Source organism: Gallinula chloropus (genome assembly GCF_964237585.1).
Source record: "Gallinula chloropus genome assembly, chromosome: 1".
NCBI lineage: Eukaryota > Metazoa > Chordata > Aves > Gruiformes > Rallidae > Gallinula > Gallinula chloropus.
In genome coordinates, this window is record NC_140085.1 from 28,842,725 (window position 1) to 28,858,199 (window position 15,475).

General features: G+C 40.7%; 1 protein-coding gene across 1 annotated transcript in view; it reads left to right on the forward strand.

Moving 5' to 3' along the window:
* The window catches only part of PTPRB (protein tyrosine phosphatase receptor type B), a gene marked incomplete at its 5' end in the record, with an annotated part of 59,040 nt that overhangs the window by 23,480 nt on the left and 20,085 nt on the right, over positions 1–15,475 (forward strand). Inside the window, 11 exons of the mRNA XM_084279272.1 lie at positions 416–694; positions 1,043–1,300; positions 2,728–2,991; positions 4,681–4,950; positions 6,677–6,937; positions 9,062–9,328; positions 10,570–10,833; positions 11,768–12,031; positions 12,908–13,171; positions 13,944–14,207; positions 15,085–15,354. Of these exons, the coding sequence (XP_084135398.1) occupies positions 416–694; positions 1,043–1,300; positions 2,728–2,991; positions 4,681–4,950; positions 6,677–6,937; positions 9,062–9,328; positions 10,570–10,833; positions 11,768–12,031; positions 12,908–13,171; positions 13,944–14,207; positions 15,085–15,354 (2,925 nt within the window). The remainder of the gene's footprint in view (positions 1–415; positions 695–1,042; positions 1,301–2,727; positions 2,992–4,680; positions 4,951–6,676; positions 6,938–9,061; positions 9,329–10,569; positions 10,834–11,767; positions 12,032–12,907; positions 13,172–13,943; positions 14,208–15,084; positions 15,355–15,475) is intronic.

Sequence of the window (15,475 nt, forward strand, 5' to 3'; positions counted from 1 at the left end):
AGCAAGACTGCTAGGAAATGAAAGCCGCTGGTACCATTGTACCTATAAAGCTACATTACATTCCACTGAGGCATTGAGTGTATTTTGCATGATTTTCATGTTTGCCATTTCTTATTAAAGTTGTTAACAGTTTTACCATCAGCAGATTTACAAACTTGTTATATACATCCACAGGTGAAAGTGTTTTTCTCTGTGTGTGTGAGTGTACACTTGTACCCTAGGGATGTATCTGAATTCTGCAGGAATCTCCTGTAGACAGGTTTCAGTTATATGATGTAAAGAAAAAGACTTTTTGCAAAGCATGATGATGGTAAAGGGAGAGTCTTAGAAGGTTTTCTGTGCTGCTGTGTAAAACCTCAGACAAAACCCATTTAAGAAATACTAACATATGTTTTCTGGTTTTTGTTTAAAACAGATCCCTTACCACCACCTCGTTTTGAAATTAATAAGGAAAAAACTACCCTCACAAGCTTACAGGTTCAGTGGGATCCTTCCTCGGGCAAGGTGAACTTGTATAAACTAGTATTATTTGATCACAATAACAAAAAGTTACAAGAAGTCTTCATACCAGGAAGAATTTCAAAACCAGAAAACACTTTTTCCAGTCTCACCCCTGGGAATAAATACAACATTGTCCTCAGTGCAGTTGCTGGAAATAAGAGTACCCCAGAACTTCGCATAAATGGATCTACTGGTAGGACTTCTTTTACTGTAGTTATCTAAATAAAGTCACTTACAGTACTTTGCAGTTCTGTGTTTTGAAATTAACAAATATATATCACTGTTCTACTTGGCAAGACATGCATTTGTAAGTATCTATTGAGTATATATAGAAATAAACAAAACATGAATCTCTGACTAACACTGTGTTGTTTGCTAAGAACAGAGGCATGTTGTTATGATCCATTTGGACAGAATTTGGGGTTGGGTTTTCACTAACCCTAAAGAAACTCAACATACTTCAAACGTACAGCTGTTCGAAATTGGGGAAATTGTGGACATAACCATTAGGCCTTAAGCATGTGTTTTTTTATTCCAACAGTGCCATCCCCTGTGAAGAACATTCAGGTCAGTGTCAAGACAAACACTATCCATGCATCATGGTCTCCTGGCTCCGGGCACGTGGATCGTTACAGGCTGGTGTTACTGGATAATCATGTCCCAGTTCATGAGATTCACCAGGAACCTCCTCTGACCTCCTACACTTTTTCAGGACTCACAGCAGGCCACCTGTATAACCTCTCTATTATAACCCAGGCTGCAGGGTGGGAGAGCAGCAGTTTTCAAACTGTCAGGACAGGTATGATTTCAGAATTCCTCACAACAGAGTAAGAAGCTAAGGCTATAATCTCATAATATTACAGGACATATTTCAGAGTAATAAATTATTTGTGTTGCAGGTGTATATTCCCAGACTTAAGTGGCTGAATTACTCTTGGCAGGTATTACTTTCCAAAGTTACCATTACAACAAAGTTAGCAGCTGAATTGGTGTTTAGGGTGTCTGCAGCTGAATGAGCTGCACTGCTTAATGCAGGCAGCTCCATTAAACATGTAAACTTAGATTTTAACAGTTGGAGACCAAGTGCCCTGGTATCACCTCATATATGTGAAGAGGTTTATCTGACTTCTTCAGTGAATCGAGACACTGTGTAATCTGGTTATTTCACAGTGTTGAAGACTGTTTAACTCCATGATTCTTACTTAGCTGAATGGGAAGTCCAGAGCTCGTGAGTTTTGAACAAAAAAAAATACTGTCTGGATTGCAAAGTAGCTGAACTTCTGAAAAGGAAGTGGAAAAATATGTAAAGCAAGTTAAGGATTTTAAAACTCAATCCTTTTTCACAGAGAAGTACTGATTCACAGAACCTGAGTTTCAGAAGTCAATTTCTTTTTCCAGAAAGTTTTTTGGGAGTAGAATTTGTGGTCATAGATAGAACAATGACATCCTACTAGAGCCCAATAATTAAAACACTGTTGTAAGCAAAAATAAGACTATGCTTTTGCTTTCCTTAATTTCTGGCAGATGTAAGGTACAGTTTCTTCTACAGAATTCTCACATAAACATAATTTAACGTTAAATGAACAATACTGTGGTGTCTAGGGCACACAGACAATGCTGTTGTCCCCTAGCACTGGCTGTTCTGGGGATTATACTCTTTATTTTACTTCTTCAGATTTTTTTTTCTTGTTGTGTGGTGCAGATATTTTAAATCTCACAGGTTTTCTCAGAACATAAAAGTATTCCATCTAGCTTGCTGCATGGCCCTCCCGAGACTGAGAAATGAAGAAGACAGCAGAAGTGGCTATGCTTGTCTTTTGATGGAGCATTTGAATAAAGGAGTTTGATTCCAATCCTGTCTGCGCTGGTGTATATCAGGCATGGTTCCAATGATGCTGTCATGTGTATTCTACCAAAATTTACACAGGCATCTCTGTTCTTAGGAGCATTTGCCTGGTCTGGTTTATAGTCAAAATGAGTGTGAGTGCAGACAAGGCTAACAGATTTTCTGTTCTGCAAAACAAGAGTGGTCATCCTAAGAGGTGTCGCTCTCAGCAGTAAAAAGTCTTAAACAGGGCTGGGTTCAGTTTCACTGTGTCCAGGCTTTGACCTTTCAACTGTGCAGGGACAATCATGTAAAAGCCAAACTTTAAAAACAGTTTGGAGGCTGAAGGTCTTAAATGTGGTGCAAGTGTTTTATGCTCTTTCTCATTTTCTTTTATTTAGCCCCAGCTGAAGTCTTAGATTTGATGGTGACTAACGATGACAGCTTAGATACTTTAAAAGTTACGTGGAGAAGACCTTCAGGAAACCTCAATTCCTACAATATCACTCTGTCTCATCTCGGATCAGTTAAGGAAGTCAAAGCTCTGCAGCCACCTGTCACAGAGACTCTCTTTGAGAAGCTAACTCCAGGACGTCTTTATCAGGTTACTGCCCGTACAATCAGTGGTGAACTCTTTACTGATCGGCTGGCAACTGGCAGGACACGTAAGTCTTCTGTTTCAGTAAGAACAAGGTTACGTTTGTCTGTGCTTGCCTTGTAGAAAATCGTTGTAGGAGGCAAAATTATTTGGATTCCAGGCAAAATAAGATAAAGAGCACAACATTGTTCTGGGAGTATTCTTTCCTGACTCCCTGGCAGGAAACACTGGTATATTTTACACCTTATAGGTTGGTGAGTTTGCTTCAAAACTGTTCCACACTAGTCCACTTCTGAGCAACTTTGTTATTTTGAATTCAACTCTGCATAGTATATAAAATGAGTGACATTATGGGAAAATCTGCCCTTGCTCTAACCAGTGATCCCCAGATTCGTGAACCAGACACGGTGCTTTCATTGGTGATCTAGAAGTCACATTTCCAAGGATGCTGATCATGTGTGATTCCTTCCCTTGACTTTTCCATGGATACCAATAGGTTTGAAAACAGAGTCACTTCAGCAGCAGCTATGTGACCTAAAGAGAAATTTGTAAATCCGGTCTACAGATCGTGGAAGGCCTAGATTCCTGAGATTCCTCTGTAACTCACAGGGAACCAGGTGCCCAAAACCATAGTCTACATCACTCTGTATTGAGAGGGTGCCAGTGTCTGCAGAACCTGCTGAGGAATGTTTTGGCAAGTAGTACTGACATCTCAGGGACTGAAACTTTGTCTCATAAGGGTGTAATGATATCCATCCAGTCTGACAAGGCTGAACTTTATTTGTTATGATGTAAGTTACAATGTAAGTACATCTGTGAGTTACAATGTAAGTACACTCACTCAGCAGTTGGAACACGTCTCCCATATTCACTGGCATATGGGAGATCTAGGTTTGATACTCGGCTATGCTGGTGAGAGGTGGTGCTGGTAGAAAACTCTCAATCCTTTGCCAGGTACTGAGCAGTTATTAATATTATAAATATTAACTAAACCAGAGAAAAACATGAGGGTATGATTCTAGCCTTGTAGTTTATAGTTAATACTTGGTGATGGTCTCAGGGCTTCCGTGCTGATCTCTGAGTATCTTAACACTAAGCTATAGGTATCCTAACCTAAGGGTCTGCATCTGTCTTCCAATCTGTGCTTGGCATGGTTAATATCTAATTATTCTGTGAAAACAAGAAAAGCTTCAGAGGTCCAGTGTGACCTACAGCAGTAGGACAGGAAGGTTGAACATGTAAATTTGGGACCCTTCAAGTGGAGGACTGGATGGAATGGAAATTAAGTGAACGTCAGTGCCTTACAGCAGGGAGGGACTAAGACATACAAGGCCTTTGGGGAAGAAGGCATCAGATATTGCATTTCTGCTGCTGAGACCATAAATTGTCCCATAGCAGTTAAGTTCTGGCCTTTCCTCTGAAAAAAATGATTGACAGTTTCTAAGTGAACTTAAGTCCTAGAAAAAGCTGTGAAGCTAATTGAAAACAGCAGGATGCATCCAAGAGATGCATGGGGGAGATTTTGCCTGCCATAAGAAGGGTTCCCCATTTCTGATGTCAGAAACCAACAGTGAAAAAATGAGTGATTTGTGTGGGGAAGAGTAAAATATTATCTTTAAAATGAATGCCAGCCTTCATAACAACATCGATGTACTTCTACAGTAGCTCTGCTGCGAGACAGGTTTTACCTGTGTGCAGTTACACCTGACCATAAGCACCCCATTTCAGAATTCCTCTCTCCATCTGGGTTTTGCAGTTCCCCAGGAAGTTTCTGAGCTGAAAGCCGGTGGTTATGGCTGGGTGAGGTCTCTGCGAGTGAACTGGCTGCCCCCTGCGGGAGACTGGGAGAGGTACCGCCTGCTCCTGTGGAACCGCTCGGCCCTGCTGCTCAACACCACCCTGGAGAAGGACGCCACGGAATACCTCATCCACGACCTGGGCCTCATCCCGGGCAGGCAGTACGGCGTGGACCTCATCGTGGAGAGCGGCGACTTGCAGAGCAAGGCTAGCTGCAAGGGGAGAACAGGTCAGCCTGCTCGTGGGAAGTGTGGAAGTGCAGAATGTTCAGCTGGGCTCTGTGGATAATGAGAGTACTTGGGAATCCAGCGATGAATTTCATGGTTAATACAGTAGAAAGGAGCTCCCTTGCAAGCAACAGAAATAATGTTTTTAGCAGTTCTGTGAAAAATTTCAGGGTGATTTTTGTGGCAAATATTTTGTTAGTGAAACTTTTGGGAATTATGTTACCATGCTGATGTGACTGAGGACACTACATGTACAAAGTTTCACTGTTACATTTTGCAGCTGATTGCAGGCATCCTGTATAGTTCTTAAGAGAGCAATATAGATCTTTCTGTATTTTCAGTGGCAGACTGGTTTCCTTGACAGCCTGTACAAAGAATATTAACAGTGTTAACCAAAGCTGGCTGAGGTGTATGTTAGTGTAGCTGTTCTATAACATCCTAGTTCTCGTTCCTGTGCTCCAGAAAGCAAATGGGGCTAGTCTGCTCAAGTCAACCTTTTCAGTGGAAATCCATATACAAGTGGAATTCTTTTGCAGTATGTTAGTCAAAGCTACATCTGGTTGCTTCAAACTTAAAAAAATAATTGCAAGATAATTCTTAATGGTTCTGCTCTATGAATGCAAAAGAACTGCAATTCAGAGGAAAAGAAGACTTGGAGGAGGAATTTCAGGCAAGGATCAAGCCTGACTGATATGTCACTGGGGAATGTGAGATAAGATAAAGCCACCCTATTTTATTCTCACCCTTCCTTGTGCCCACCTTTCCTGCTACACCCTTACCTATCATTCCCCAAGGACTTCGCTTTGCTGATTGTGTACAGTGGCAAGATCAGTGGTAGCTACAGGACTGAAGCTTTGTCTAACTTGTAGGCAACTCGATCAGAGTAAGGCACATTCTCATCTTTCTTACTTGGATATACCTTACAAAATGCTTAAGTTTATGGTGTTGCTTTTTAATTGATGCAGCTAAGCAATTAGAGTAGTAGGGTCCAATATAGCAGTGGGTACCTGTGTTTGACCCACAGTCGCATACATAATGTACCTGCTATGAAGCACAGGTGTTAGGCCCTGTTCTGACTTCGTTTTCTCTTACATAAACCCACTGTCTTGGAAAGTGAGATGTTTTTCAATGTAACTGGGACAAAATCAGACTAGGGGTCTATTTTAGGTCACAGACCCCCCTCTCTGTACCTGCATGCACACACACACATGAACACACAGGAATTCACTGATAAATTCTTTATTTTATACCACTGTAAGTTTGGAGTGTCTCCCAGATTGACTGAGCTACGAACCAGTGCAAAATCAATGTCATTCTGACCCTATAATTTGCTTCCGTGTTTGTTGCAGCTAAATCGGTGTAGATCTGTTTTATTGTACACATTTTATATCCTTGTCTAGCACCCACAGTTCAAGAGGAAGCTTACTGACTTCACTGCATTTCCATTCGTACTAAATTATATATCTTGACATAAGTTAAACCTAAGCATTGCAGCCATAATGCATTGCTGAAGTCTGCTGCTACAGCCCCTTACTGGAAGAGTAGCACAAATACTAGATTTTTAAGACTGTCTCCCTAGAGAAAGGTAAAGAATCTCCTCTTGATTACAAATACTCTGCTACAGTTACAGTTCTTTCTTGCAGAACATATTCCATACAGCAGCTTGAGATATGACCTGTGTGTTCACTACAAACCCATTCTCACTGTGATATTGATGTTCTTTTACAGCTCCAGAGCCTGTTCTCCAGCTCCGTGTGAAGCATGCCAATGAAACTTCACTTAGTGTCATGTGGATGACCCCTGTGGCAGAATGGGACACCTATGTGGTTTCACTGGGAGACAGGGATCTTACTGTAATAAAAAAAAGCCTTGCAAAAGAAGTTAAGGAATTCACTTTCACTGAGCTGGTCCCTGGAAGAAAATACACAGCTACTATCACTACCATCAGTGGGATTTTGAGCAACTGGACTTCGGTGGAAGGAAGAACAGGTATCATCCTGTCAAACTATTTTAATCTTTATTTCTGTTAACCACTAACAACTTTCTTTGCTTCATAGTGAACTGAATGAACTCATGTCTAAATCTCCAAAATCTTGAATTTAAATTTGTTTCCTCAGTAGAAAAGTTATGTTTCTGACTATCAGTTATCTTGTGGTATTTATTTAAGATTGTGGGAAAACGGATATGTAATTCCTGGAAAAACAGATTTCTGAAATATTATGTCACATCTGATCAATCCACATTAGCACAAGATTCAATACAAGAAGAACAATTGTCACTGGGTATCTTCAGGAAGGTCACTTCCTTGATTCAAAGCATTCATCATCTGGAGAAAAAATCCCACCACCACACAGGAAAATGTTGCTTTAGGGGGAACATTCCAAGGTTGAGACACACAAAACATATGTGACCTTGAAAATGTATTTTGAATCTCTCTGCTCTTTATTCTAGAATCTGTTAATTAGTACGATGACTGTGACACAAGGAGGGTCCCATTCCCACCCATTGCAGGGTGTTTATTTTGTGCATGTGTGCAAGTTTTAAGCCATATGTGTTGCTTTTCTCTTCTTGGCTTAACGCTTTCTCCAGTGCAAGCAGAGTCTGAACATCTCTGGTCTGGCACAGCACAGGGAAAAACAAGCTGCTAGTGTGTGAATCTAATCATGCCTACGGCTTGATAGGGGTCCTTACTAGAATGTCGTAACTCTTTCCAGGGCCTGAAAAGTTTGACTTACACTTTAATTGCTCTGTTCTGTGATTAGATAGCTGGGATTTCACTTCCTTCTGCCTTGCACCCCTTTAGGAGGCCTATTCAGGGATAAAGGTTACAGTGTCCCACTTCACTAGCATGAATCAACCCTTGAAAACACATCAGGCAGGGATCCTGTGTCAGCATTACATTCCAAGTGATAAAGACTGAACATCAATGAATTTGAACACAGGTCTTAATAACCATTCCAAACCTCTAAACCTTCTTTTCAGTAGGACAGCTTACTAGGCTTGCAAAATATTCCTGTTAATGTGAAAAAAATAGGTCTCACATGCATCCCACATTGGTCAGTTTCTAGTGAAGCCTGCAGTATCACAAACAGTGCCTTCTTCAGCAGAGAGATGTGGCACTTCTGTGTCTTGATGGAGCTTTTGGGACAGCATTTTAAAACAAGTGGGATTCTTGTTTCAGTTTTTTATCAACATTACGTTCTTTGAACTATGTGCCTAAATTTCTAGCTTTTTGTAATGATTGCTAATCCAGTACTGTGTGTACAGAAAGGCTGATACAAAGTAAGAGAGGAAGCCTGCAGTCACACTTTGTAAAGCTGGACTGTTCTTTTTTTCAGTTGTGCTTAATCATATAAGCAGAACTACTTGAAAAAAGTAACTGGTTTTCCTTGCTTTGACCAAATATTGACAAATTAAAAAAAAAAAAAGGGGTAAAATTTGTGCTAGAAATTTTGTTCCTTTCTTTCTTTTTCCTTTTAGTCTGGCTAAGTTTACCAGCTCATGCTTAAATAAATGTCTATAAATTTTAACAACTAATTAGTCTTTTGATGCTAGAAAAGTTAATGTCCTGCAGATCTTCTGATGTAAAAAGTAAAACCAAAACCATCCATCCATCTCGTTTACCCACAAAATTGAAGGGTCTGACACTTCTCAGAGGTTTAGATGACTCTGCCTGAGGCATTTATCGAATTAGTTTGACGCTTGATAGGAATGAGAGATGGAGAATAGGAGAGGAAAGGGAGAATAAAAGACACAGACTGCATTTGAAATAGTCATCGCAAAAACGAGTGATTTCCTAAATTGATGCCTTTGTTTAATGGTATTTATAAAATGCCATTTCTTCCTGTTCCCTGATCTTGAATCATTTTGGTCTAACTGAGAAAAGCTGTGCTAAAGCCTGCAAGATCTTTCTGTGCCTTAGATAGTTTCCCATAGACCACATCCCATCAGACAGGAAGCAGTCCACAGTTAGATTATTTTTAGTCCTGTTGAGTCTGGCTGCAAATTGGAATGTTCTTTTGATGCACTTCCTCAGTGTGACTAAACTGGGGTTGTTTGGGGGATTTTTTTTTTTTGTTTATCTTCAGTAACATCAGGACAATTTTTTTTCAGTGCCAGCCCAAGTGACCGGTTTGACCGTGGCAAATCAGGGATCAACCAACAGCTTGTTCACCAACTGGACAAGAGCACTGGGAGATGTAGACTCGTACCAAGTGCTACTGATTCATGATAATGTTGTCATTAAAAATGAAACTGTTCCCAGTGAAACCAATAGATACCACTTCTATCCCCTGAAACCTGGAGGACTCTACTCAGTTGTTGTTACCACTGTCAGCGGTGGGATATCTTCAAGGCAAACAATCTCAGAAGGGAGGACAGGTAAGAAGGAAGTACTCCAGCATGTACTTTTTCAGTTCCTAAAAGCTGAATTTATTAAAGAGAATGGTCTTGTGATACAGTCTGTGGGCCAAGAATTCAGAAATACAGGAGTTTCAGCCATATAATTCCTGTGTGTGGCCTCAGCACACCGTGGGTTCAGATTGATGTTCATGGAGCTTTAAAGAGCTAACTGCCCTGACTATCAGGAACTATATACAGCAGAATGACTCTGTAGAGAAGACAAAAACACGGCCTTAGAATGATGTACAGCTGTGGTGGGTGCATCACTCCTTGGAATGGACTTTCTTATTTCATTGGCTAGATAGCAGCGTAGGGTGGTTGCTCCTTACTTAGGTGTGCAAACTAGCTTCCTAAAGGTGGTGGGATGAGTTTGTGCCTCAGCCTCTCATGATCCATGCTTTCTCTCCAATCCAACATTAAAGAACGTCCTCACCAGGGCTAATTGCTTGTTATGAGTCCATTCTGTACTGCACAGGACAGGATTTACTGTTGCATCAAATTCTGTAAGTTTAATGGCTCATGAAATGTAATGTCATTCCTTTGGATATTTAGATAGAGTTAAAAATTGACAACACAGTGTAATTTCAGCCTCCATGTGAATTTGGAAGAGGCCAGGCATTCTGCTGTTTGCTCCTGTGTTCTCCTTGAAAACAACAATTTTCAGGGTTAAAAAACCTGATTACCATTAGAGAAGAATAAAACTAAAAACTACATAAAAGTATTTTGTAAAATCGGGGCGCTCTTTTGTCTGACAGCTGATGAGCAGTCTGTCTACCGAGGTAACTCAGTTTAGTGCGTCAGAGTCCAGTGGAAATGTGGCAGTTCATTATGGTTAAGGTCTGCCCTCGTATCTACTCTGTTAAGTTTTGTACCTGAGTGAGGGCAGCTCCGGCAGCAGTGTGGAGTTCCCCTCGCCGGCTTGTGGAAACAAAGGACATCCACGCTTTGGCCACTAGGCGTCAGAGGACTCACTGTAAATGAAACGCAGTCTGCGTCGGGGCCTCAACTTCATACGAGCCTCAGTGGTTGTTTCTGTTACTCATGAATGGCGATTTGAGAGGGTAACTCATCTTCTGGGATTTTAGAAGTGCTGGGATCGTGCCACCAACGACAATTTCCTTCACTGCTTTAAAAAAAGCAGATGAGTGCTGCTGAGTGGGAGTCGCAGAATAGGAATTGGCTAGTTAAAGCTCTTCTGTTTTTTCCTCTTTGTTGCACAGTTCCTTCCAGCGTGACAGGAGTAACACTAAATAACTCAGGCCGCAGTGACTACCTCAGTGTTTCTTGGCTGCCAGCTTCTGGAGATGTGGACAGTTATTTGGTAACACTCTCTCATGATGACCAGATTGTTCAGACTCTCACTGTTTCCAAATCCTTCAGTGAATGCTCCTTCAGCAGCCTTACTCCTGGGACGCTTTACAATGTGATGATAACCACAAAGAGTGGGAAGTATGAAAACTATTCTTTCAGCCAGGAGCGAACAGGTAAAAAGAGCCTCTGAGTGAATCCAATCACAGTAACCACTTTGTATTGCCATTATCAATGATCTGTCAATATCTGAGCAAACTGGGATATGTGAGTAGGTGGTTGGAGGGTCAAACCATAAATTACAGCTTTACAGACTTAGTCTTATTCTTATGCCCCTACTGCTGCTTTATGTCATACAAAATTACTTCAGCATGAATAAAAGTCGTGTGTCAGTTCTTATGAGTGAGCAGAAATCAAGTGTCAGTTTTGGCTCAAATGCGTTTTCGTGCCTTGAACCCCTCTACTCTTCAAGGGTATCCTGCAGACCATCCAAAAAACAAACAAACAAAAAAGTTAAAACCTGAAAGAATGGGATAGGAGCTAACTTAAAATATTAGTAGTGTCACATAAATGAGTAAAACCCATGTATATTTGTTTTGGTCGCATGGCATTCAAGGAGATTGTAAGAGGAACAGAGAAATTGCAGAAAAATGGTAGCAATAACAATGGAAAACTTTCTGAAACTTCCTCAAAGATTGAAAAGACTGAGACTTTACAGTAGAATAAAAGAAAGAAGGCAAGGGGTGTTAAAATGACAGACTATTGAGTTAGTGCATGATGCAAGTGAAAATCCAAGAGACGGACATTTAAATAAGAAGCAGCAAATTCAGCATTAGTGTGAACCTGTGGAAATCACTGTATAAGCAAAACTGAACATGTTCCAAGAGACCAAAATTGGAAAGGCAAACTATTGTCTTACAACATAAAGCGACCTGATAACTGCAGAGTTCCTCTTTTAGAGGGCAGCGTCTCACTTAAATCCACGTTGTGGTCTTTTTGCAACTTCCTCAGAAAAGACTGGTAATTACCACAAATATAGGTCACTACAGCAACCCCTGTTACTTCAGGAAGTTATTGCTTTCTGAATCTTTATTGTCTTTTTTCTTTCAGTCCCGTCGAGTGTTGAGGGGCTTACTGTCAGCAATTCAGCCAGAAGTGACTACTTGAAGGTGTCCTGGTTACATGCCTCTGGATATTTTGATAATTATGAAGTGATCATCAAGAACAACAATGATTTCATCCAAACGAAAAGCATCCCAAAGGATGAGAATGAATGTGTGTTTACTAATCTGGTCCCAGGGAGGCAGTACAGCATCACAGTCAGTACCAGGAGTGGGAAATACGAAACTAGTGAAAGGGTCTATGGCAGAACAAGTAAGTAAATACCCCAGAAACATCCCAGAAACATTCTGGAAATCATCCAGGGTTTTGGTTTTTTTTTTTCTGTTTACCATAGCTGAGCTCAGAAATCTGTGATTTTAACATAGGATGTTTAGTGTATGTATGTCATTCCAAATATGGAAAGCAGTATTTAGTTTGTGACCGATGTTTAAGTTACAGACATAGAGGAAGTGAAAGAAGAGACCTGTGCTGTGAACTTGGAAAGCAAATCTTGTAACATAGTTACAGTAAACTGAAACATAGTTGTACAGATTGCCACATAAGCTTAGCATTTATGGTTGAACTATGCCAGAATGTACAAAGCAGATTTTTCTGGTCATAAAAACGTATAAGGAAGAAGATAGACTAGATCTTACTGTACTGTCTTCACCTAGCACTACATGTAAGCTAATGAGCCATGCTAAGAAACCACATTCATTAACACAGATTAACACACTGGGCAAAAATAACTGGCCTGCATCTGACAGGAGAACTGTGCAGTGTGATGCTGCATCACATAGTCAGTTTGCCTCAGGTCTCCACTGGCTCAAGCCTCTTTGCACCACATTTGTTGTACATGCAGATCCTACTCAGTTTTTGTTGGCTACGGAAGCTCCCCACAAGCTTCGTTACTATTCATTTATTGGGTTTATGCTGCTGTGTTGTAGACTCACCGTTCTGAAATGGGACCTTCCAGTGCTAGATATGGTGCAAACCACAAACAGCAACCCTTGCGAATGAGTGCAGTCGACTGTTTTTCCTAGGGAACTGGATTCAGCGTCTTAGTTCAGAAGAATCACTTCAGAACAGTTATTCTGCTGTGATCTGGTAATAAATACTGAGAAATTTCCTATCTTTTCACTTCTTCAGTGCCAGAGTCAGTTAAGGAGCTGACTCTTAGCAACAGAAGCACAGAAGATCTGCAGGTAACTTGGTCAAAGGCTGAAGGGGATGTTGATAAATATGAGATCCAGCTCCTCTTCAATGACATGAAGATCTTCCCACCTATTTTCCTTGGGAACACCATTGAGGAGTATTGGTTCACAGCTCTGACTCCAGGACGTCTATACAAAATTCTCGTCTTAACAATCAGTGGAGATGCACAACGTGCTACTTTCATAGAAGGCTTGACAAGTAAGAAATAATACGGTATTTAAAATGTGTTTGGGGCATCTGTAGAGCAAAGAATGAGGCACAGAAAATCAAGGGAGAACTGTGATCTTATTTAAGCCTCTGTAATCTGGCACAAAGATAGCAACTCTTATTGAAAATCACAGTAGTACTTCAGCCAACTTGATCTGTGCTTAATAAACAAATGTCACAGGCACAAAGATTTGATTATTGGCAGTTCGTTTGATTTGTTGGATAGGAATGGTATTGAGATGTCAGTGTTTGGGTTTCTGTTATTCCTATGCATGCCAGTTGTTTGCTTAGTATCTCTAGCTAAACCACTTAAGCTGTTTTATGCCTCTGTTTACCCACCTGAAATGAATGGATGAAATTATAACTGCAAAACACCTAAGTTTACATAGCAACCTTTGATTTTCTGAGATGTTTCTAAAGTCTAAGTAAGTGTACATAGCAAGCATTGGTTTTTAGAGATGTTTCTCAAGTGTAATTTAGGGAGGAGGGAAGTTATCCAGATAAAAGAACATAGAAACATTTTTTTCTGTTTAACTTAACTTTATTTTTCTTCCTGTAAACACATAGTATTGCTTTTCTAAAATGGCACGATCCTACACAAATGCCTTCAGCTTCACTTGGCCATCAGTGAAATTACACGGATCTGTAAATACTCTTTGTTCTTTGAATCATCTGCTGTGGCTGTAAAAATAGGAACTTAAAAAGTCTGAATCTAACAGGAAATTTGTGAGCAGGTGCCTTTATGTCCCCTTTTTTCTTTCAGTTCCAAGTGCAGTCAGAAACATTCACGTGTCGCCTAATGGCATGACAAACAGCCTTAAAGTGAACTGGACTCCTGGAAGTGGAGATGTTGATTCCTACACAGTGATTCTATTTCAACAAAGCCATCAGCTTGATTCCCAGAGTGTTGCCAAACATGTCTCTGAGCACATGTTTCACAAGTTGGAAGCTGGGGAGCAGTACCGGGTGGTGGTGCAATCCAACAGTGGCACCTTGCACAACAGCTTAGAAGCTTTCGGGAGAACAAGTACGTTTCTTTTGAGACATGGACCTACTTGAGTTACGTCTTCTCAGAATCTGACTCTTATTTATAATAATGTTAATGAGCATACCATTGGGTATAGGAAGTCCCAGGCTCATGAGAAATCTTTATCTCAAAGAGCATGCAACCTCACTGTTGCCAACACTTAGCCGTGGCTCGGTTAATACCAGTGAGATCTGTCCTGTGAGTAGCTTTACCTGGGTAAATGTTTGTGGAATTCAGGTCCGCAGCCCAAAATGTGCCTTTATAGGATGAATGCAGTTCCAGCCCTCCCCAGTCCTGTGCCTGTACCCATCTGACACATACCTCTGCAGGGCTCCATGTAGTCAAATATTGTGTTCTAGCAAAACCCATTGTATGGTCAAGGCTTGTTAGACAAGGTATTGCCTCAATATACTGCGTGTCAGGACACAAACAGTGGAACACCTTGTTTTTAATCCATCCTCTCTCTTTAGCACCTGACTGTTTACTGTGGCCCTGACATCTGTGCAACAGCTCCTGGCTAATGTTTTCTATTCTGTACCACTATTTTGCACCAATTTACCACTTCTTTATTTCTCAGTACTTTTTCAAGTGTCTTTCTTAACTGTTTTGGTCCCTTTTCCCTCTTTTCATGATAATTTGTGATGCCTCTTGCTTCTCCCTGCCCCTTTTGGATGTCCATGATGCTCTGTAACTTCATTCTGACTGTATTTGTGTCTAGGAATTATTTTTTTGGGCAAACATATGCACAGATAACCATTTTCCCACAGATGAACATGAAAATGTATAAATACAGTTTCTTAATTGCTATTTTCACAGTTGTATATTGAATGCCCTGTATTTCACCTGGTAATGTCCAACCTTTTATTGTTGCTTCCAGTTCCAGCCTCTGTCCAGGAATTATTAGCCCATCATGCCTACAGCAGTCATTCCTTGTTAGTAACCTGGCAGAAAGCTCCTGGTGTAGCTGAAAGATACGACATTCTGCTCTTGAATGAGCAAGGAATCCTCCTGAGCAACAAATCAGAGCCAGCTACTGCCAAACAGCACAAATTTGAAGATTTATTAGCTGGCAAGAAGTATAAAATACAAGTTTTGACAGTCAGTGGCGGACTTTTCAGTAAACGAGCAGAAACCGTTGGCCGAACAGGTAATTAGAATATATTGGTTTATTTATAGCATCCTCAGACAGGTATCATTAAATACATGAATCATCGGTGTATCTTGATTCTGGAGTGATTCCAGTAAGGACAGACTCCAGACACTTCTCC